Source organism: Epinephelus fuscoguttatus, linkage group LG23, assembly GCF_011397635.1.
Source record: "Epinephelus fuscoguttatus linkage group LG23, E.fuscoguttatus.final_Chr_v1".
In the NCBI taxonomy this organism is placed as follows: Eukaryota; Metazoa; Chordata; class Actinopteri; order Perciformes; family Serranidae; genus Epinephelus; species Epinephelus fuscoguttatus.
This window is the reverse complement of record NC_064774.1, coordinates 34,765,333-34,788,989: the sequence shown is the minus strand read 5'-3', so window position 1 is coordinate 34,788,989 and position 23,657 is coordinate 34,765,333. Positions and strand designations below refer to the sequence as shown.

General features: G+C 41.4%; 2 protein-coding genes and 1 long non-coding RNA gene across 6 annotated transcripts in view; 2 read left to right on the top strand and 1 right to left on the bottom strand.

Annotated features, from left to right (window-relative positions):
* The window catches only part of ablim2 (actin binding LIM protein family, member 2), a 247,952-nt gene extending 232,205 nt beyond the window's left edge, over positions 1-15,747 (bottom strand). The window contains exons 1-2 of one of the 2 annotated variants that reach the window (XM_049568831.1): positions 15,442-15,747; positions 13,996-14,055 (exon numbers count right to left, since the gene is read on the bottom strand). In XM_049568831.1, the coding sequence (XP_049424788.1) occupies positions 13,996-14,055; positions 15,442-15,454 (73 nt within the window). In that variant the 5' untranslated portion in view covers positions 15,455-15,747. The remainder of the gene's footprint in view (positions 1-13,995; positions 14,056-15,441) is intronic. The other variant, XM_049568830.1, reaches the window with a different exon arrangement.
* LOC125884126 (uncharacterized) lies at positions 12,722-14,622 on the top strand. Its single transcript, XR_007448649.1, has 3 exons — positions 12,722-13,072; positions 14,035-14,132; positions 14,242-14,622. It is a non-coding gene; the product is annotated as an uncharacterized LOC125884126 (long non-coding RNA).
* A 5,179-nt stretch (positions 15,748-20,926) lies between the features above and the next one.
* Positions 20,927-23,657, top strand: part of zcchc4 (zinc finger, CCHC domain containing 4) — a 59,239-nt gene continuing 56,508 nt past the window's right edge. For all 3 annotated transcript variants that reach the window (XM_049568850.1, XM_049568851.1, XM_049568849.1), the window contains exons 1-4: positions 20,927-21,133; positions 21,622-21,740; positions 21,833-21,915; positions 22,164-22,436. In XM_049568850.1, the coding sequence (XP_049424807.1) occupies positions 21,046-21,133; positions 21,622-21,740; positions 21,833-21,915; positions 22,164-22,436 (563 nt within the window). In that variant the 5' untranslated portion in view covers positions 20,927-21,045. The remainder of the gene's footprint in view (positions 21,134-21,621; positions 21,741-21,832; positions 21,916-22,163; positions 22,437-23,657) is intronic.

Below are 23,657 nucleotides of genomic sequence, written 5' to 3'. Positions count from 1 at the left end.
CTGCATCTCTCTCTCTCTCTCTCTCTCTCTCTCTCTCTCTCTCTCTCTCTCTGTCTCATTGTGTCATACGGAATACTGTTAATTTATCATGTTGATTGATCTGTTCTGTACGACATCTACTGCACGTCTGTCCGCCCTGGAAGAGGGATCCCTCCTCAGTTGCTCTTCCTGAGGAATTGATTGATTGATTGATTGATTAATCAATCAATCAACACAGGTGGCATGCTACTAAATCTGAATCCTCTCACCTTGCCTGGTCCCACGGTTTTAAATGTTATAAACGTGCACTTTCTACTGCTAGGGCGGCTTATTTTTCCAAGTTGATTGAGATGAATAAGAATAATCAACGGGTCCTGTTTAATACTGTGGCTAAGCTGACCCAGTCGTCCCGTTTTAAGCTCGTCTTTTACTGCTGATGATTTCCTTAAGTTTTTCACTGATAAAATCTCTTAAATCAGAAATGAGATTATTAATCAGCACCCCTATAGCAACATAGTTGATCTACACCCTGAGACCCGGTTCACCAGCTCTCTTTCACAGTTTGAACCAATCTCCTCTGAGGCCTTAGCCTCACTGGTAGTAGCCTCTGAGCCCACTGCGAGCACATCAGACCCTATCCCATCTGCTCTCTTTAAGGAACTCTTTTACATCTTAAATGGTCCTACACGCACCATCTTCAACATGTCTCTATTCGAGCGGTCTGTCCCATTAGCATATAAATCTGCAATCATTAAACCGTTCCTCAAAAAACCCAACTCTTACCCACTGTTTCTTGCCAACTATCGACCTGTCTCCACTCTTCCTTTTTCATCTAAAATACTTGAGAGAATTGTTGCCAATCAGCTGACTACTCATCTTGCCACTAATAATCTTTTTGATAAATTTCAATCTGGCTTCTGATCCTGTCATTCCACCGAAACTGCCCTGACCAGAGTTGTTAATGATCTGCTGATCACAGCAGATACTGGGTCTGCTTCCATACTTTTAATGCTTGATTTAAGTGCGGCATTTGACACCGTAGATCACACTATCCTCTTACATAGGCTAGAGCACTGCGTAGGAGTCCATGGGTCGGCACTTTCATGGTTCCACTCTTATTTATGCAACAGAACCCAATGTGACTAACTTCAATAATTCTTTCTCTGAATGCTCCAGTGTGAGCTCTGGTGTGCCCCAAGGGTCTGTCCTTGGCCCTCTTTTGTTTTGTATTTATTTGCTTCCTCTAGGAAGGATCATCTCAGAATGTGGCATCAAATATCAATGCTATGCAGATGATGTCCAGCTGTACATGCCACTACAGCCTGATGACCCCTCTCAGACCCGCAATCTAGAGGCATGTGTATGTAAAATTAAACTCTGGTTGAGTCAGAACCTTCTCATGTTAAACGCTGCCAAGATTGACCTAGTGGTGATCAGGCCCTCTAATTACAAGCAGTAGTCTCTTTTGTTGTGATGTTGATGGATGTATGATCACGGAGAGTTCGTGCATAAGAAACTTAGAAGTCACCTTTGACCATACTTTATCTTTTCAGCCTCATATTAGGGAGATCACCAAATCAACCTTTTTTCATCTCCGTAATATTGCTAAAATCCCCCCTGTTTTGTCTCGCCGCAATGCTGAAATCGTCCTCCATGCTCTTGTGTCTTCTACATTAGACTATTGTAATGTTCTTTTCTCTGGCCTCCCTGCATCTGCTACTCATAGTCTTTAATTTGTGCAGAACACTGCCACTAGAATTTCGACCAGAACCAACAGTCATATAACTCCTGTCTTAGCATCTCTGCACTGGTCACCTGTCCAGGCCAGAGCTGATTTTAAGACTTTTAACTTACAAGGCATTACATGGTCTGGCCCCATCCTACCTATCCAAATTACTCACACCCTATATTATGCCTCGTCCCCTGCCCTCTTTGAACTCTCACCTTCTGGTCATTCCCTCTGTAAATAAAAAATCAATTGGTTGCAGGGCCTTCTCCTACCGTGCACCTTACTTATGGAATCGCCTCCTGCTACATATTAAAGAATCCACTTCCATTGCAATTTTTAAAACACTTCTTAAAACATACCTTTTTACCCAATGTTTTGGAGAAATTTGAGTTTTCTAATTGTTATATCCTTGTCTGTTTTTCCTTTGTCTTTTTGTGTGTTTTTGTTTATTTGGCTGTCTTCTCTTTCCCTTGATCGTTTTTATTGTAAGTGATTCTGTAAAGTGTATTGAGACCATGTTTCTACCATGGTGATTTTACACTCTAAATAAACTGAAACTGAAACTGGAGTGTGGAGCAAGAAAAAAAATCCTATAGCGGTACAAAACAGACAGATCACAAGGCTTTTGGATATGTTGCATTATTTGCTTTTACACAGCTATGTTCAGACATTTTTAGACTTGAGCAGTGACCCTTAACCCATAGAATTATAAAACATTGAACAAATGCTGTATTGTTTGCAATTTCGTTTTTGCACGTTTAGGTATTGAAATAAACTATCTTATGCTTTATTACTTTATTACATACTTGTGACCATTAAAAATAAACCCATTGTCCCCATATGAGGGACTCTTTTTTTTTTTTTTTTTTTTCCCCCAAAAAACTATTTCCTGTTCAAGGAAAACTATTCGGGGTTTTTTTTTTATAGCTATCAGGTCGTTCTCATCCCAGATTGCTAGGAGAAATTAAAAATGCATAACAAACAAAAGCTGGGGTCTCAGGAGGTTAATACACAGACATGAGATTGATATCAATCTTCTTATATGAAGTGTAGTTACCAAAAATATTGAACTGTACATTTAAATTACAGTATCACTTAAAAATAAAGCAAATAATAGCAGAGGGCTCTGCAGGTTTCCATTCCAAGCAAACATCTATCTATATTTTTAGTGCAAATTATTCTTGGTTGTACCAGGGTAGTTTTTCTAACTCACCCAAATCAAGCAGGCCCTGAGAAAAAATCAGACACACTTGTTGGTTAAATCTTAAGGCTCAGGTTGGGTTTGGATTCTGTTATCTTTAAATGTAATTAATAAGAAATATAAAACAAAGTTATAGCTATATATTTTGCTATAAATTAAACTGTTATGAATCTTGTATAATTCTTCAAAAACACCTCTGCAAAGCATACCCAAAGTAAACTGAGAGCTGTTAGTTAGCGGTATTTAGTATCTGTACATGCAAGGTTTTGTATCTCGCCTGAATTTTTTCTTGAAAAAAAAGATGCTGCAGACTGTAACTGGGAGGTATTAGTTGGCAAACACTATGGAACCAAAGTATGAGAGCTTATCTAGATCAAGCTCAAATTTCATAACAGTACGACTGAAAATGACTATTTCACACTTTCTAAGGGTATGTCTAAGCGTTTAGAAAAAGAACATTTTGGAGACTCCAAAAGGACCCTTGGTAACAGTGGTGACATACCTATGGTAAAAAGGGTGCTTGAACGCTTATGCTTTTGGGGTCTAATGAAAGCTGACACTCAGAGGTATCCTCCATACATACTGTAATCACCATCAATATAACTGACAGAGAATTAAAGAAGCATTTTTATAACTTGCATGTGGATGAACTTTGTGCATAAATAGAGTAAAAACAAGTGTTATAGTGGACCAGCAGTTTATATAAAAAGTAATAGACATCAAACTTTATACAAATCTTCATCCACACACATTTACAGTGACCTATATCACAGTGATTCACAGCAAACTATTTACATCTATTTACATATCTGTCAGTATTTGCATATCTGTTTATATATTGGCCTATATGGGGGGAACAGGGCTCCTACAGACTACCTCTTGAAGCTCATGGAGAGAATGCCAAGAGTGTGCAAAGCAGTAATCAGAGCAAAGGGTGGCTATTTTGAAGAAACTAGAATATAAAACATGTTTTCAGTTATTTCATCTTTTTTTGTTAAGTACATAACTCCACATGTGTTCATTCATAGTTTTGATGCCTTCAGTGAGAATCTACAATGTAAATAGTCATGAAAATAAAGAAAACGCATTGAATGAGAAGGTGTGTCCAAACTTTTGGCCTGTACTGTATATATATATACATACATATATATATACGGTATATCCCCGTGTTTAGATTTTCATAGGCTAAACGAAAGGTCAGTCATTGACACACTCAGTTGCAAGTGGCTGGCTCTCTGCATGTCAACATCATAACGTTTAGTTGTTTTCTGTTTTGTCACAGGCTGCTCCTCTCCCTCACCTGCTCCTGGTAATTTGCAATTCACCTGCACCCTGCTAGCCAGCCACACCCCCTCATCAAGACAACTCCTCCCACCTGCCTCCACAGCTGCAGCTCATCAGCCATCAGCTTGGTGTATAAGCCTCTCCAGCACACACACTCTTTGCCAGATTGTTCTTCGACTACATGCCAGACATTCCAGCACTCACTCTTGGCTTGATTCCCCAGTACCGACCCTGCTTGTTCTTGACCTGCCTCCATCGTCTCTAGGGATGGGCATCAATTTTCGATTATCGATGATTGATTGTTAAGGATTTTGCACCCCCTGGAGCCTTCTTCTCCAGACGCCTGACACCGGCCAAGAGGAATTATGACATCGGGAACAGGCAGCTTCTGGCGGTCAAGCTGGCTTTGGAAGAGTGGCACCATTGGCTTGAGGGGACCAAGCTACCATTCCTGGTATGGACTGACCTCAAGAACCTCGAGTACATCCAGTCCGCCAAAAGACTGAACTCCCGCCAGGCTCAGTGGTCATTGTTCCTCACCTGATTCAACTTCTCCCTCTCCAATCGGCCAGGGTCCCACAGTGTCAAGCCTGATGCCCTGTCCCAGGGTTTCAGGAGGATGAGGAACATGGCTCCCGGCTGTTTGCCACACTAACCTGCGAAGTGGAAGAGAAAGCCAGGGCCACCATCCAAGACCAGCCAGGGCCCAGCTCCTGCCCTCCTGACCACCTGTTCATCCCGTCTGGTCTCCAGTCTGAGGTTATCCATTGGGCCCACGGTCCTAGGTTTACCTGTCATCAAGGGATCCAGCGTACCAAGGAGGTCATCCAGTGAAGCTTTTGGTGGGCCTCCCTGGATGAGGACACCCAGGAGTTTGTCAATGCCTGCCCGACAAGCACAAGCCATCCCACCAGGCCCCTGCTGGTCTCCTGCACCCTACGCCTGTGCCTCATCACCCTTGGTCCCACATCTCTTTAGACTTTGTTACCGGTCTGCCACCGTCCAGTGGCAACACCACCATCCAGACGGTGGGGGACCGGTTCAGCGAGATGGCCCACTTCATGCCTCTGCCCAAGCTCCCGTCTGCCAAGGAGACAGCCCACCTACTCCTTACCGATGTAGTCCATTCCCATGGCACCCTGGTGGATGTGGTCTCCGACCGGGGCCCCCAGTTTGCCACGGTCTTCTGGAGGGAGTCCTGCTCCCTTCTGGGGGCCACTGTCAGCCTGTCCTCGGGATTCCACCCCCAATCAAATGGCCAGACCGAGCACATGAACCAGGAGATGGAGACAACTCTTCGCTGCATGACATCACAACACCCATCATCCTGGTCCGAACAGCTCCTGTGGATAGAATATGCCCATAATACCCTGACCAGCTCTGCCACAGGCCTCTCTCCCGGATGGACGGGCAAGATGCCTCTATCTTTCAATGTGACTATGGGTTCCAGCCGCCCCTGTTCCCGGCCCTAGAGAGAGGCATCTTGCCCGTCCGTCCAGGCTGTCATCTGCTGATCAGGTCACTATGCAACCGCAGGCTCTGGAGTACCAGCCTGGACAGAAGGTCTGGCTCTCCACCCGTGATCTTCCCCTGTGGGTGGAATCCAAGAAGCTTGCTCCCCAGTTCATCAGTCCATTTGAAATCTTGAAGGTCATCAACCCGGCGGCAGTTCAGCTCAAGCTCCCAAGATCCATGCACATTCATCCCACATTCCATGTTTCCAAGGTCAAGCCAGTCCGAGAGAGCGCCCTGGTCCCTGCTGGTCCACCTCCTCTGCCTCCCTGCCTCACTGACAGGGGGTCCACCGTATCCTATGGTCCCGTCGGCGTGGGGGAGGCCTCCAGTACTTGGTGAACTGGGAGGGCTATGGTCCTGAGGAGAGGTCCTGTCATAGTCTGCTCCTTTCCCACACCTGCTCCTGGTAATTTTCCATTCGTATGCACCCTGCTAGCCAGCCACACCCCCCTCATCAAGACAACTCATCTCACCTGCCTCCACAGCTGTAGTTCATCAGCCATCAGCCTGGTATATAAGCCTCTCCAGCAAACACACTCTTTGCCAGATTGTTCTTCGACTACATGCCAGACATTCCAGCACTCACTCTTGGCTTGATTCCCCAGTACCGACCCTGCTTGTTCTTGACCTGCCTCCATCGTCTCTAGAGATGGGCATTAATTTTCAATTATCAATGATTGATTGTTAAGGATTTTGATCAATCACAAATAATTTTGCTTGATAGTCGCAGTGTTTCTCCTGATAACAATGCTACAGGCCCGGTGAGCTGCCATGCCTACGAGACCCCCCGCCGGACCTATGCCAGGCAAAAAATCATAAACAGACAGAGGCTCTCATCACTCTCCAAAGCCTCGGCGGCTTCCCTTGAGGTCTTTGAAAACACTACGCCATTGAAAGACTGAGGTTTCGCTGAAAACTGAAGCCTGTAACCCCTAGCTGGCAACGGTTGTAAACACCCAGGGATGAACTGAGCGTGCGTGCCATTCTTCCTCTTTGGCCTGGAGGGTTGAAGCTCAGAACTGGGGCAGCTGCGCTCTCTTGTGGCGACAGTCTGCACTGCACTCGTGTTTTCTCTCTTTTGAAATACTTGCTTATCAATTAATTGTTAATTGATCGTTAATTTTTTTGATGATCGAATAATGAATTTTGATCGTTTGCCCATCCCTAATCGTCTTGCCCTGGTAATTACCTCAGCCTTCTATCTCCAACTCCAATTCTTGCCTGCTCCCTTCCTGGTTCCCGTCTACTTGGCTCTGTGGCTGCATGGTGCAGCACCAAACCTGCTGACCTCAGTTCTCCTGGTTTGGCTAGCTACATCACACTTCACTCCACTACAAGCAAGCTGAACTCAACGACCCCTGAACTTGTGCATATCTGTGTGAGCAATAAAAGTCATTACCAACTGTCTGCCTGCCTCAATGTGCTGCATTTGGGTCTGCAATCGACCCTTGACATGTGTGACAGAAGCATTTATAGAACCCGCTGTGGTGGTTGTATCTTGAAATGGTCTAAATCTAATCGCAAGAATCTTAGCTTTCCAATGATGTGTGGCATGTGTTTGTGGCATAAACATAGCTGTACGAAAAGAGTGTGTAACTTACAGTGTGACGGCTCGTAAGTTATACACTGTAAGTTACACGATAGACTGGGTTCACACTTGCCAAACTGTAGCTCCGGGTTGGTAGGTTCACAGCATTGGGTTCAGCTGCAGGGTTTCCCACACATTCATTTATTTGTGGCAGCCCACCACGATTAAAACATCTGCCGCCACTAATAGCACCACACTGTCAGAGCGCAGAGCATCCTCAGGCAGAGATGGAGCAGCAGAATGTCAAGCACATTGAAAGTGAAACTCAATCATTCATTCTGCTGGGTCACTCGCAGCAGCTGCTCTTCTCTGATCTGACCACCTCCAAATGACTAGACAGATCAATTATTCACCCTGCTAAGTCACTAGCTGCTGCTGAAGAAAAAAATTACTCATGGAGAGCTCCGCCCACACGGCATTCACGGGACCCACAAAAATCTCTTTAGAGAGGGGACACAGAATGATACAAAGGAACACACAGGTATTTACCACCACACATACACTCTCCTTCTGTGGTAAACACTGAACCGTACACAAACAGGCAGAAAACAGCATGAGAAACAGTATTGATCAGATCTCTTCCTATGTGACCTGTGGCAGCAATCGCAGCTGGAATTAACAGGCTATTCTAAGATCATCCATCACTACAAGTAACTGATAATTATTTCGTGTTGTGGAGGGGCTCAGTGCTGTCAATGTGTCTCACCTAAGGAGGGTCCTAGGAACTAAACACAAACCCAGTTAGTGATAAACAAAAGTGTAGGCTAATTACATTTTATCTGGAATTGGAAGAATGCAGACTGGCCTGCAGGTTGATTTCTCTCAGGGTGTGTTCAAGCCAAGGCTATTCTGAGAGGTTTATTTAAATGGAGTGAACCATCTCTGTGGTTTGCCCAGGTAAACAATGTCTCTGTGGTTTGCCCAGGTAAACAATGTCAAACAAAGGTTGCACTAAAATATCACACTGAGACGCCTGTCTCAGTAGATCATTCCATAGGGACTTGGGTTGGGAACCGGAGGGTTGCCCGTTCAAGTCCCCGTCTGGACCAAAATATGGAGTGTGGACTGGTAGCTGGAGAGGTGCCAGTTCACCTCCTGGGCACTGCCGAGGTACCCTTGAGCAAGGCACCGAACCCCCCAACCGCTCGGAGCGCCTGTCACGGGCAGCCCCACTCTGACATCTCTCCACTTAGTGCATGTATAACAGAGTGAAAAAACTGAATTTCCCCTCGGGGATTAATAAAGTATATATATAAATACAGATCTGGTTTTTTGTTTCTTAAAGAAAGAAGCATCTATTTACTTCTACTCCTTTTTTTTGAAGAACAGAATCAGAACTGAGGTCTGGCATTTCATCCCACGGGGCCATTAGGCCCGTTTCCACTGAAGAAGTTCCTGGTGGTATTTGGGGGGCAGGAACTACTACAGGAATGTCCTCTTGCTTGGCCCTCTCAACCGCCGTGTCTCCACTGAGAGAGCAGAGTAGGAGGAAGGTTCCTGTAAAGTTACAGGGCTCTGGATGTGACGTAATCGTTGCGCGACCATTTTGACCGGGGCGACATAGGGGCGTAAGGGACGCCGTTAGCTGTTAGCCCTTAGCAGTGTCTGTAATACTCAGTAACTCAAAAAAACGGTCCGTGAAAAAATTTTTTTTCCATGTCTTAGTTACAACATGATTGAGCTAACTAGAGTAGTTTCACGTCGTATCCGACAACAGGAGGCTTTTAACAGATGACATCCTGATGTTAGCTTTGCTGCTGTTGTGAGCTGTCCCTGTCAGCTGCAGCCACTGATGCTTTCTAGACATCGTGATATCCCAAAACTGAATAAATACCACACATAGCAACACGAAACTGCTTTGCTAGCTCAATCATGTTGTAACTAAGATATCCGCTGGAAAAAAAAAATTTTTTCACAGACCATTTATTGAGTTACTGAAGCTATGAACGAGCGAACCCTCGTCTGCTGAGTTTTAAAAATGCTGGCTATTTTGCTGCTTTCTGTTGACGTCACATCCCGTCTTGAGTATACCCAATCAGCACCAAGTAATCCCCAAGCCCCAGCCAGGAGTTTTTCGGGGCCGTTCCCCCCGTTTACCCTGAAGTTCCTGCGGTGGAAACAGGCCTTTTGTTGTTAGGATCAAATGGTTCAGCAAAAGCAGGTTACAGTCCTATGAAATCTGCTGTGTGATTTTTGTTTTCAGAGGACATCACCTCTACTGGAAGCCTCACATGGGATCAGTTATTCTGGTAGGATAGCAGGACAATTCCATTAGGAGTGCAAAGGTTGAAAAGACCATTCATATGTCCCCCTCTAAACTGAACACGACAGTAGGAAACAATCCTAAAACACAAACTCCCAAACCCAATGAGGTGATCAATCACCAAAACAGATTGCTAAATTACTTAAATGCCCATGCAACTTTGGTTTACAGGATCTGGATCATTTGTATTTGAATACCCCATCAGAGCAAGGTGGGCTTTCCTAATGTGATTTGAGGTCAAGAGAACAAACTCTACATGTGAACCACCACTGTGTAAGTTACTATACAGGCTGATGCCCACGTCTTCAAAACTAATTTGCAAGTCGACAGCTATATTAAAATCTTTTTACTGCAGGGCGGGGAGGAACATGAGAGATTGTTGTAAAAGCTAAAAACTGCCTACTGAAAAGAGTGGTGCCCCAGAGGGAAACAAAAAGAGATATAAAATCATTTTGACTTTAAGGTAAGCAACAATAATAAATACAGTACACAAATGTAATGTTTGGCGGTACATCATAGTTTACTACTGTTGCTAGGCAACCAAATTTTCCAAAAACATTCTTCTGGTAACATTGGTTGACTTATTGCTTATCCACAGAATATAATATTTGTACACCCCCTTGTGTTTCAGAGCATATTGCAACAAAGAATGCAGGCTATTCTCACCAATTTTTCATACGTCTTCCTACAAAGAGCAATGCACCCACATTTGTACATATCCCACTTATTTTGAAAGGGTGCGTTCACGTGACCAATGCGCTGATGGCAGTAAACAAGGAAGCAGTCCCGCGGCCTTGTGTGAACTTTTGAGTCATTTTAAGGTATGTCCTGTTTCTTTTCCTAAACCTAACCTCCGTAACTTTACGTAAATTACATAACTGTACATTATGGACGTGATGTCACTCGTGGGGCACAAATTCATAGGATATCATACCAACCGTTATATGAAAATGCATTGCACAGCGTACTGAGCATAAATGCCTTCATGCATGCTCATTGCACCTGCCATTTATGGAGGCTTGTGCCACATTGTCTCGCCCAAATATAAAAGTTTAATAAAGCTGTTTATAAGCAGCAACTTGTCCCCGTCTGTGGAAACTACTGTCACTATACACAGGTAGAGATCTGCAATCCTTCTTTTTCTGCTCATGTCCACTCACATATCTAAGGGACATTTGTCAAACGCTAAAAGGTCAAACTTAAAAAAGGCACTGAAAAGAAGGAAGACAAAGTTCCAGACAAACAGTGGCCCTTGCACACAGCAGTGTGCTAATAATTTTCTCCTATTTCGACTCCCAGATGAACTGAAGCACTCTCATTTACAGCTCGAGCAGTGCTTCACAGCATTGATGTGTCTCCTCATTAAAACAAAGGGCCATCCATGCTTTCTGTTTTGAAGAGTTAGATTCATTAACGGGCTCCAATCTCTGTCCCCAGTAATATCTTCATTTTGGTTTAGACTAGATTTATTGCAAAGTTGAATGACAGAATTGCTCAACTTGTAAACCACATTCCCTTAGGCCTACCCTGTGTGCTCCATGTTTTTCTATGTTTTATTCAAAGAAGAAGATGGCATGTAATATGTCTCTACATGGTCTCGCGTTTACAATTCTCCTCTGCTCTCTGTATCGTGCAAGGCGGAATTCCGCCCCAATGCGCACAAACACACACATAGATACGTGCGCGCACACACAGCTCCCACCAGTGGACAACGAGCCTCGTCAGAAAATATGTCGCGACAACCATCTCCCTGACTGAGTAGACAAGACTGATCTTGGTAAGTAAGTAAATACATACATTACATACATGAATAGATAGACAGATAGACGGATAGATAGATAGATAGATAGATAGATAGATAGAGATATTTTGACAAGCTCAATGTAAGCTTCATTTGTAAATGTTTTCGGGTTTTTAGTTTTGTTTTGTCTTATGTGATCACTATAGTGACAATAAATGGATTTTCTTGCATTAAGTTAGAATTCATAAACTGCATTTAATTGTCATTTTTTTTAGTTTTGCAAAAGCACTTTAGATCACATCGAATAATTGATTAAATGCTGGATATTCTGGCCGCTGTCATCAAGAAGAAGCCAATATTGAGGGATATTTCTCAGTCACAAGCCGTGGGCTTGGAGATTGATGAAACCACAGATGCCTCTGTTTGCAGACAGCTACACATTCATGTGAGGTAGGTCTGCTCAAAGTGTAACATTTCATTGACCAATGAAATTTCAATGTATAGATAACTGAAATGTATAAAATGTATCATATGGACATTATTAGATACTTGGACAATGAGGGGAAGGTCTTACTGGATCTATACTGGATCTGATTTACCTGACTGACGGGAGAGCAGATTCAATAGTGGCAGCACTAAAGAACATTATTCACACGAAGGGCATCCCCACACACTTAATCTTTGGCCTTGGAACCAATGGTGCTGCTTTAATGACAGGTGTCATACCTTGTTTTTTGTACATAAACTGTTTCGAATATTTTCTTTCTTGTTTAATTAATAAACAAATGTATTCAATAGAAAGACAAAATGGAGTTGCAAAACAGCTGTCAGAGGAATTGCCATGGCTCCTAAGTGCCCACTGTGCTGCACATAGGCTAGCTCTAGCCTGTAAGGATGCATCTGAATAGGTGCCTTACATGGCTACATTCAGAGACCTCTTGGAACAGCTGCACTTGTACTTCAGAAACAGTGCAACTGCTCTGCTTCTCTGAAAGCTGCTGCAGAGGTTCTCGATGTGTGTGACCTGAAAGTGAAGGTAAATAAGTTATGTGGCAAATAAATTGACATATGCAGAGACGGCTGGTATAAATGGGTTAGCAGGGCTAAGCACTGCCTATCTTTTACTTTTTTTTTTTTAAGATATTTTTTTGGGCATTTTGCTTTTAATGGACAGGACAGGTAAGTGTGAAGGCGGGATGACATGCAGCAAAGGGCCACAGGCTGGATTCGAACCCGGGCCGCTGAAGCAATAGCCTTGTACATGGGACACCTGCTTTACCCACTAAGCCAAGAAAATATTAAAATATTAGTTATTGAACCTTAGAACTGATTGTTTTTGGTGGAACCTATAGCAGCAACAGCACTATAATAGTCACAAAAATGCAGGATTTATCTAAATGGGCTGATTTTTTACAGCCCATACTCCTAGAATCAGCTTCCAATCATTGTTGTCACATCGTGAGTGACAGGTGTCTTGACCAGCCCCCTTGATTTACTGTCCAGTTGGGCTAAATTAATTCAGCCCAGTCCACTGACTTTTGGCCAATGACAGTGCGTGGAAGTACAGTGAGGGCCCGCCTGCTGTTACTGTAGTGAGAGAGTGAGTGTTGAGTTTTGAGAATTGCGTTAGCATCATGCCGAACGAGGTGGATTATTTTAAATGCAGTCTATCGAGCGGGACCTCATCCAGAAATCATCTTACTTAAATGACTTGGTGATTAACCTGTTTGCATCCCAGAAAGGCCGTTGATGTTAGCTTCTCATAAAATAAGGTAGGCCCAAGCCCTAACCTCTTATTAAAGGAGCATTACTCCTTTCCTTTCTTTACCTTTCCTGTCTGTGTGTACAGCGGAAAATAGTCAGTCTGTGTGTGTGTGTGTGTGTGTGTGTGCGTGTGTGTGCGTGAGCGAGCCAGTCAGCGAGAGAGAGAGAGAGAGAGAGAGAGAGAGAGAGAGAGAGAGTTTGGCATCAGAACGTTTTTGTAGTTAGCCTAATTCTCTAGTTTTGTTGTAGTGCATTGTTTCTGTAACCTGGTACAGTATCTTGGTGTGATGTTACTGTTACTGCAGCTGAACTATTGATCAGTATAAGCCATAGGCCTAATGCATTAGCCCTCCCACCCAATTTCACCACGAGCCGCAACTGGACATATGTGAATACTTTGCATTTATATTCATTTTTTGAAACCAGCTGTTTTTTCTGTCACTGACTAGCAAGTAAAGCAAGTAAGGGACACATGATGGCTCTCCTAACATGAAGCAGTAAAAAACCTACTAAGAAACATAACTGCTGCACTGGGTGCCTTGGCAGAGGAAGCAGAGACCCGCATATGTCCTACTGCTTAGGGACTGTATTCATTCCTTGCCACCTATCGCTTCATTGCTGCATGTTCCTGATAATCAAAGAGCAGGTAACTTAAATAACTCAGCTCAGATGCTATGTTTTACCTTCATATTTATTTTGCACAAACATAGGGTACCATAATTAATATTTCCACATGAGTCAATGTGCTTATTGTCCCAGGTCCCTGTCATCATGGCCTTAATAAAGGGCATAAAAGATTCTGGTGGTCATCAACCTGGCTCACATTTGAGTAAGCTGACCCAAAATTTGGATAAATAATTGTCCCAGGTCCCTGTCACCATGGTCTTAATAAAGGGCATAAAAGATTCTGGTGGTCATCAACCTGGCTCACATTTGAGTAAGCTGACCCAAAATTTGGATGACTCTTCAGGACTGGGGGCATTCTGCATCTCTGTTGAACAGGAGAGAGGAAGAAGAGGGGATGATGCAGAAGATAGACAGCAGTACTGGCAAAGATTTCAATCACAGGTATGATTATGTGGCTTTTGGCTAAATTTATAGATGTAACATCAATTTAGTTGTTGCACAGTTTTATTTATACTAATAGTTTACTGACATTTTTCGTGTGTTTGATCAGGCAATGGATCCATATTTGGATGGCCTCATTGCCCATCTCGAGAGACCTTTCTGTGAGGTTGGAGTCGTGGCTGCATTTGGGATACTCGGTCCACAAGCAGCTACACTACCTGACGACACTGCACATACAAAACTGAGGATACTGCTGGAGAAGTTTTGTTTTTTCATGGATCTTCTGATGATTCCCACCCCTATGAGCATATTGTTGTTTAGCGCCTGTATGTTGATGAGAGATCAAGGCTTGAAAATTCTGCAGTGAGTTACCTATTTCAAACTCTGACTTTCAATGACACACTTTTACAATTTTCTTGTAAAATAAATAAACAAATAAATAAATGGATCTGACTTTATAATTTTCTGACATCCATCAACTGTCCACCCAGTATAGCCACTAGTACCTGATGTGGTGTTTCCTAAGTCCTCCTTAATAAAATGTGAGGTCATATATGATTAGTATGAAGTTACTTAATTTATTCTCCAGCAGTCACACAAGCATCCAAAGCATGTATTTTCACCTTCATCTAGAATTTTGATTTTATCCTTTGACATTGTGACATTTTAATTACAGCTACACCCCAAAACTCAAATAATCTTTGCTGTTAAGAAGTTGTGCAACTTTAGTTGCCTCGAGGTGAGCATTAACTACGTGTAAGCTGCATATGTAGAACAGACAGTGCAGTGCTGTAACTTAAGGACTTGACAGTACACAGGCTTCCACTGAAGACAAGCCTTATGTTTCATTTGTTGAACTCCCTCAGAGACAAAGCAAGGTGTGACAGCAGCCAACCACTGTGTACATTTCTACATCCTGTCTACTTAGGCCATACCACATTCATTTTCATAGGGACAGATTTAAAAACTGTGTCTTAATATCAGCAAGCCTTAGCTGTAGCGTCACATATTTGGGTGCACCATGATGCTGCTGCCTTTATCAGCAGATACAGGATAACATGTTATTGAGTAGTTCTCAATTGTTATACATTTTAAACTCATAGTACACACATTTCACACAGGGGAATGATACTGTGCTGCCAAAGCAAATGAAAGATTGTGTATATAAGGACTCTGTGTTCAATACAGCTACACTGGAAGCCCTGAAGGAATATTATAAGTAGCCTATGTTATTGAAATTGTTCCATTAACAAGAACTGACACAGTACACGCGGAAAGCCACTGCAATCTACAATCAAAATGGTCTCACCAGTGCTGCTCATGGTGCCAGTCAGATGTCTTCTCCAGTCAGATGATGCACAGTAAATAAGCCACTATCCACATTGACAGGACATGGATGTTGCCAGCAGCCGCAGAGCGTACGAGCCTCAGTGCGAGGCAGCAGTATGGATGAAGGGAATTGTTTCCACAGAGGCCGGTTGTCCCTGACTGCTGAGGCCGCACACAGCCCCAAAAACAACCGCACCGAGAAGACAATGTCCTGCATACACTGCAGGGCTGCGCTGTGTCACTGTACGGCAGGCAGTGCAGGTTGGGTGTGGGCGCACGGTGGAGAAACAAGATAACTGTCAAGCTACGTAAAAGAGTGGATGGAGTTTCCGGTATTACATAGCAAAATAATAGTCTGCCTTATGGTCTGTGCTCGGGATTACAGAAGTTTGAAATTCCACCAGTTCGGTCTGCTGCTGGTTTGGAAATTATAAAATATAACACAAGTCAAATTAAGCTTACTAAAATGTCTTTTTAGTACTTTTTAGTCAGTAAAAATACATTTTTAATTCCCACCTTTGATCATATTAAATCAAATAATATGTGAAATTAAATATCGAAATTAAATAAAATAATAATAAATTACATAGGGCACAACTTCATGCCAAAAGACCCCAAAACCCTTAACCACTACTCCTAAATCAATCAGCATGTGCTGAGCAAGGGGCATAAATATAGACAGTGCAGGCAGTGTGGTTGCGCTGGGGCCCTTGGGATGAGTGAATGGGTGATTCAGATTGCCACCTCGGAAATACACTTGTGTAATTAATTAATTTAAAAATGATGCCATTGCTATGAGCTTTATTCTCTCAAAAATGCAAACCCTCTTTTCTCTGTTTTCTTTCTTTTCTGTTGTAAAATAGTCAGTAGCGAATCTATAACATCTATAACGAATTATATGCTTATTCTACATAAACGATAAAAACTATGAATAAACAATTTAAAAAATCTGTTCAATTCAGTGAATAATTTCTTATTTTCTTTGATATTTTGTCATATACAGGACAAGGACGAGAGAGAAACCAACAAGAGGAAAAAGTAGCAAAGCTCCCTAAATTAGATTTCTTTGGCTTTTTTATAAACAGTTGCCAGTGGTGTGTGGGATAGTTAAGCTTTATAATTTTTATCTTTAGGTGTATATTTCCATTACTAATAATCAAACCTGAGCTCATCATTGCAAGTACGTGATTAAAAAATATAGGTTCTTCGGCTATGAAATTACTTCAAGGGGCTTGACATACCATATTAATCACTCTTGCAGTGAATCTCAATGAAAAGTTAAGCCCAGTTCAGACTAAAGATTAGCAACCAGATGAGTTGAAACAGGCAACATAAGCACATACAGCAAGCAGCAGCAGTGCAGTACCAGTACACTGTGAGGACGTTAACAGAGGGCTCAGCAGGGACAGAGCACCTGCTGCAGCAAGAGAACATGCTGTCTGCAGTCATTTTGACTTGACCAGCGGACTTGACCACAAGGCGTTTGGCTGTTGAAACAGGTGACATGCTTCATGTTCTAAAACCAGCCACCAGTGATTTGACCTGCTGAGTTGTAGGACACCATCAGCTGGCTTGAGTCGAGCTCAGACTGGCCAGTTTGCACTGCTGCAAGTTTTCTCTGCAAGGTTCTGAAATTGTTTCATCTCATTGCAAATCTTTGGTCTGAACTGAACTGGGTTCAGAATTACATAGTGTACTGAGGTAAATAACAATAAAGTTATAAACATTTTAAAAATGGTAAATAGCCTCTAATTGTTATATATTTTGTTGTGGGATTACATGATGAATCAGAATTGTTTTTTTAATCATATACATATATATTAATCTTCTTTTTCTTTTTTTTTCGGGTGATTTTAACACTGTCCAATATTGATAAAGAGGGACAGTGTGTTACTGGCAAATGGGATAGCCATTCATGGAGGAACTGAGTTCCCTTATTATGTGACCCTCATAAATTTAGCTAGCTAAATATTTCAACAAAGATTTATGGAACATCTTATCAGTGATTAACATTTTTATACATTACTTCAAAAACAAACAAAGCCTGCCAAAAGAAAAAAAAAAAACAAGGAAGATGGGTGATATAGTGAGTCTGCTGTATTGCACCCCTCATTAATAACAAAAAAAGGGATATTTATTGTTGTTGTACATTATTATTGTGTATTTATTAGGCCTACACTTAAATAATTGTGTTTCAAGTGTCTCAGTTGCAACTCAGTTGCCACTAGGCATTACTGTCAAAGTGGGACACTTTGGTAATGTGGTTGTGGGTCACTCTGTGTTTATGAAGAAGAGTCATCCATCCTGTTTTTAATCTTCCTGTCTTTTTTCTTAGATATAATATAGTAGAGATATTATTTACAATAGCATCATATGACAGGCTAAGACATTTGGATCATAATTAAAAATGGCACAGAAGAATAGTATCAGAAAGTGTCCCACTTAACCTGTATTCATCCTACGTTCTGATGGCGACTTGGCAACTCCATCTACTGAGGAAGATCTTGTGACAGGAACAAAAGTTCCAGAGGAGTCAAGCTTGAGGTGACATTTATTTGTCAAATTAATTTTAACTATATCTTAACAGAAGCTGTTCTGCAAAATGGGCCCTAAACAGTAGTTAATGATGTAAAACTTGACTTTAATGATATTTTATTTTGGTAGTGTAAACTATGATAATATAGGCCTTGTTTATACAGTATAATCAAGAAAAAGCCAGCAACACTCAGTGTCCTTGTTTTTCCTTATCCGCTGTGAGGGTCTTAAGGACAGAGGGATGTCGTATGCTGTAAAGCCCTGTGAGGCAAATTGTAATTTGTGATATTGGGCTTTATAAATAAAATTGATTGATTGATTGATTGATTGAAAAGTAAAGTAAAATATCCTAATTCAAATAAAGTGCAAAAACAATAAAGTTACATACATTTTTACAAGGTTTTATGAAGCACTGATTTTTTAACAGAATTTTTCCAGAATTATTACCATCAAAACCCTTCATTAATGTAAAAAAAAAAATAAATAAAAAAATAAAAAATTCAAATGACTGTCAGGCTGCCAAACAAAAACCATATAGAATTAAAGGATAATATCCTGATTCAAATAAAGTGCAAACACAATAAATTGACAGATATTTTTCTTAAAGATTTTGCAGAGTATGCCCATGCTTTGATCAGCAGAGCTGCAAAATAGTGATAATACAATCACAGCTTTATAAAAAGCAATGCGAATCCACTACATTCATTCTCTTAGTCTAACCAAAGTTTAATTCATGGTGATTGCAAATTTGAGACAAAATCATTATTGGGGAAAAAAAAAACAAGAAAAAAAATCCTACACAGAGAGCAATATCTTCAACGAGGTTAAAATGTTTTAATGAAATTTTGTATTGTACAGTCAGGTAGGTCTGTATCCATGCTACCTGTTCCACTCCCCGATTAATCACAGTCTTTATGCTTTTACTTTGAAGGAATAAATCCATCACTTCCTGTCTTATATTGAGTGACAGCAGGCATCGTGTTTGTGCTTTGCTCCAGCTTCCAGCATTCTGCTCCTCAGCACAGCATCCTCGGGCTGACAGCGCCACTGCGCTGCCGGCGCGGCAGACATGGGAAGTGTAGTATTTTAGAAAGAACACGCCCATTGGAACGACCAGCGTACCGCTGATTTTAGACTACAAGCCTGTTCGGTGTAAACAAACTGCATTGTCAAAGGGACTGGCATTGACTGAAATGCATTTTCATTTTTATTAAATAGGATGGATCACTCTGGGTGTAATGGTTACATAGGGCCTACAGTGAGTTCATTTGTTAGAATTATTTGAATCTCAAACCACACATGGTGTTGAACATCTTATTGTTCATTTTGTTCTAGTGTCCTCTTTGTGTGTTGTTAATAGGCCTACAGTTAACTGGGTCAGTGATTTTTTTAAAAGCCTTTGGGAGCATCTGAGGTGGAGGAACTGGAGGAAGATGACAGAGCTGAATGAAACAGAACAAGGGATCATATTTTAAATAAAAAATAATGACACAGGCCTAAAAATCCTACACAACAGAACTAGATCACCAGAATATTAGACCATTTCCTTTCATTTAAGCAGGTAATGAGTTGAATTTTTAATACAGTGATATTTGGTTTGAAATCTGACATCACTGCGTTCAGGAATAAGATGGCATTCCGGCAGAGTTTGCTTTTAGAGTGTTTCTTTTTATTTTTTTTATTGAAATGTATCAACAAACATACAGACTTGTACGGACTGAAGGCTGCTGGAAACTGTCGGGAAACTGTCCGACTTGACCACAGCTTGTTGTCTCCGCCTCCTGCTGCAGCCGCCTGCTCTCGTCCACTTTCCAGACGAGGCGTAGTCAAAGATCATGGATGCCAAGAGGCGAAGATCAATAGAATGCCCCATAGCAACAGACTCGCCCATGGTTTTGTCCTACCGCCGCCATTTTGGACTGTCAGCAGACCGCAGCAGACCCGCTTGCATAGCCTGCATAAACACACAGACAAACTGAAGTAGGCCTATATCGCTATTAATTATGCTTACAGTGCTACTCACCTCGTGATAGCTTGGTCACAGCTGCTTTTTCACGTTTTTGTAAAGCAAAATATAGACTTAAAAAAACAAAACGAAGAAAAACGGTCTAAATGGCATCTCTACATATTACATCCACTTATGAGAAGATTAACTTAATTACTCCTTCAAAATCACCCCATAAGCCAATCTACCAAAAAATTAAAAAAAAATAAAATAAATAAAAATAAAAAAAAAATCAATATTTTAACTAGAAACACATTAATGGCGACGTCACAGTCAGGAATAAAGATTTATTTACAGTTTGTACAGTAAGGGGACAGTAATGATAATAATAATATATATAGGCTATATATGTATATAGCCTATATATATATATATATATGTATATATATATATATACATATATATATGTATATAGATATATATATATATATATATATATATATATATAGGCTATATACATACACACACACACACACACACACACACACACACACATATATATATATATATATATACATATAGCCTACCTATTAAATTGATATTAAAACACTTTAAAACTTACACCTCAGGAGTTCTTACCTGTCGGGATCCTACGGTGGAAGGCCAGGTGCGGGGTGTTCCACCGATAGTTGTTGTTGCAGTTAATTGCACGACACTGTTTTCTTTTACTTTTTTTCTCCTCTCTCCTTGACATCTTGCATGTTGCCTGGGCGCAACAGTCCAAGCTCAACAGTCCAAAATGACGGCAGCGCCTCCGCAGCGCCCCTAGTGGCTGTTCAACGGAGCTTCGCCCCTTGGTATCAGTGCTCTTTGGCGCAGCTCATCTCGAACGAGCCTGTTCCCCCCTGGCGTCTGTGTTTGTTTAATTTGTGTTTTTCAATAAAAAAAAAAAAAAAAAAAAACTAGCCTCCTCCTGTTATGCGAGAACATGGTGTGACGTCGAATATGCGCGACTAGAAACGGCATGCATGGCTTCCACTTTGGGCTGAGCTCTCGTGTGAGAAATTTGGGTATAAAGTTCATTAAGTGTTTAACCTTACCAACATGGATGTGACCGCGCCTAACGACGAGAGTTTTTCAATTGAGGTTATTCTCTCAGAGGGCGGAAAAACTGCGCCATGTTGTCCGCATGGTAAGTGTAAATGCACTGGACAAGCACAGCAGGCTCATGAGCCAAAAACCTAACAGTACTCCGGTAGAAAATTTGATATATTTAAGCTGCTTTGCTTTGTTATATGTTAACATACTTTTAACAATATGCCATTGTATGAGTGAGTCTTTAAATTAATTCGGCATATGGATGTAACACAAAAAGCTCGTATCGGGATAAATTATCACCTAAAATGGTGTTACACTCAGGGTGTAACGTTAGCGTTATTATGATAGAAATAGACCATGTAAACAACATGTGTAGCCTACCTAAGAGTTTGCTAAATTGTAGATAAACACATCCCTCTTCTTCAACGTAAAATGTCTACAAATATTGTGAATGTTTGTGTAACGTTAATTTTAGAGTGTTGAAAAAAATGTCAATTTTCCCATGGACTTTCGCGCACCTTTGAAAAAGTACCGAGGCTGACAGCTAACGAAATAACTATCTTGTCACTTGTGTTATGCCAGGTCCTACCTTGCTCTTTGAAAAAGTTAGAAAAGGGGGCGAGAAAGGCAGAAAGTTTTATGCCTGCTCCGCCTGCAGAGACAGAAAAGACTGCAACTTTTTCCAGTGGGAGGATGAAAAGGTAGGCTCACTGGATTTCTGACTTCTAACAACATGTCTGATACCCGATTGATACAGTGAACCCTCTGTCATTTTAATTCACTTGCTGTGAAGGTGTCAGAGGCCAGGCTTTTGGCCAGAGAAGCAGAGAACCAGTCAAAGAGGCCTCCGTTTACCCACCAGGAGTACTGTAACCAGTAAGAAGTCAACAGACAACATATACTGTATTATCTTTAACTGATAAACAAGGTCACACAGATTATTGACATTGTTTGCTATTATTGTCTCTATTCACACCATTAGAAGCTTGATTTCCTTGAGGCTGACTTTTGACAGGATTTGAATGGTTGTAATATCAAATTAACGTTGCCAAATTCAGAACCTACTCACAAAAAGTGTTCATATTAATTGACATGTTCTGAAAAGTGTGTAATTTGTCCATCAGGTTCAGAAAGTTTGCCTCCCTCCCAGTGGAGGAGAAGAAGTTTTGTCAGGATTGTCAGATTTTGCTCTTGCCAGGAGAGCATGAAGCCCACGTCTCTCACAGATCCATGGCCGTTTCAGCAGCTCAGCTGAGGAGGCCCAGTGTGCTGTTGCATCCTTTGGACAACAAGAAGAGCAATGCCCAGTACCTGTTCACCGACCGCAGTGCCCACTTCCTGCTGGACACCCTGGTTGCTCTGGGATACAGGAAGGTGCTGTGTGTGGGCACGCCCAGGTGAGGGAGATAAGTCTCAATGTCTTAATGTACCAGTTCACCTAAATTACAAAAAACATCTCTCTTACCCCCAGTACTGTGTGGTAGGGATGCACGATAATATTAGCATGTCAAGAACCAGGAGAGCAGTGCAGCTGTAGAACATAACAGAACTTGATGCATCAAAAAGCAAAGTGGGGCTAAAACAGAAGAGGTTAATGGTTATAGAATAGAAAGAACTTTATTCATTCCTGGAGGGAAATTCTACTGTCCAGCAGCTTATAAAAAAACAACAACCACACTTCCCCTCCTCAACAACAACACAGTTGTATTAAAATAGACATAAAATAAAACAAGTTAAAATAAGTGCATAAATAGAAATTAAAAATCAAATTAAAATATATAAATTGAATATTATATCCTACTTTATTAGAAGGACCATGTGTCCATCATTATTTATGACACGTTAGGTCCAGTTTCAGTAATGATGATGCACTTTTTCAATTTCAATTTCAAAATCTTTATTTCGAACATGCAGATGGTATAAAAAAGACCAACATAGGACCGCACAAGAAAGTGCTAAGAAACAAATAAAAGACAATACTGAATATTGTATTTGACAAGTCTTAACAAGGTGACATCACCAAAACTGCCTAATCAATGAGTTAGCAATAAATCTTGAATGTACCTGTACTTGTATAGCGCCTTTCAAGTCTTCCTACCACCCAAAGCGCTTTTCACTATAGAGTCACACTACCATACAAGGTACCACTTGCTACCCAGTTCAGATATTCACACACACTCACAAACCAATGCCAAGGTGAGCCACTGGGAGCTATTTGAGGTTCACTATCTCGCTCAAAGATGCTTCGAATGGAGGAGTTGGTCTTCCAATTAGTAAACGACCTGCTCTGCCTCCCAAGCCACAGCTGTATATGATTTCATGTTTGTCATCTCTTGGTGCGTTTGTAAAAACTGGATGGAATATGAAAGGGAGTGGAACTAAAAGGCAAAATGTAACATTTCACATGGTCTGGACCAACTGACCTGAACTACAGGTGTGACCATGAAAATGTAAAAGACCTTTTAAAGAGGTTCTTAACCTAAAGACTTAAATTCATGTGGGGATCAGAGGATTCTCTAGTGTATGGCCATGGTCAAAATGTATATTTTGAGGTGCTTCAGCATAGCAGCAATAACATTCTAGAGAAAATACACAGAAGTTTCAGCAACTGCCAAAAG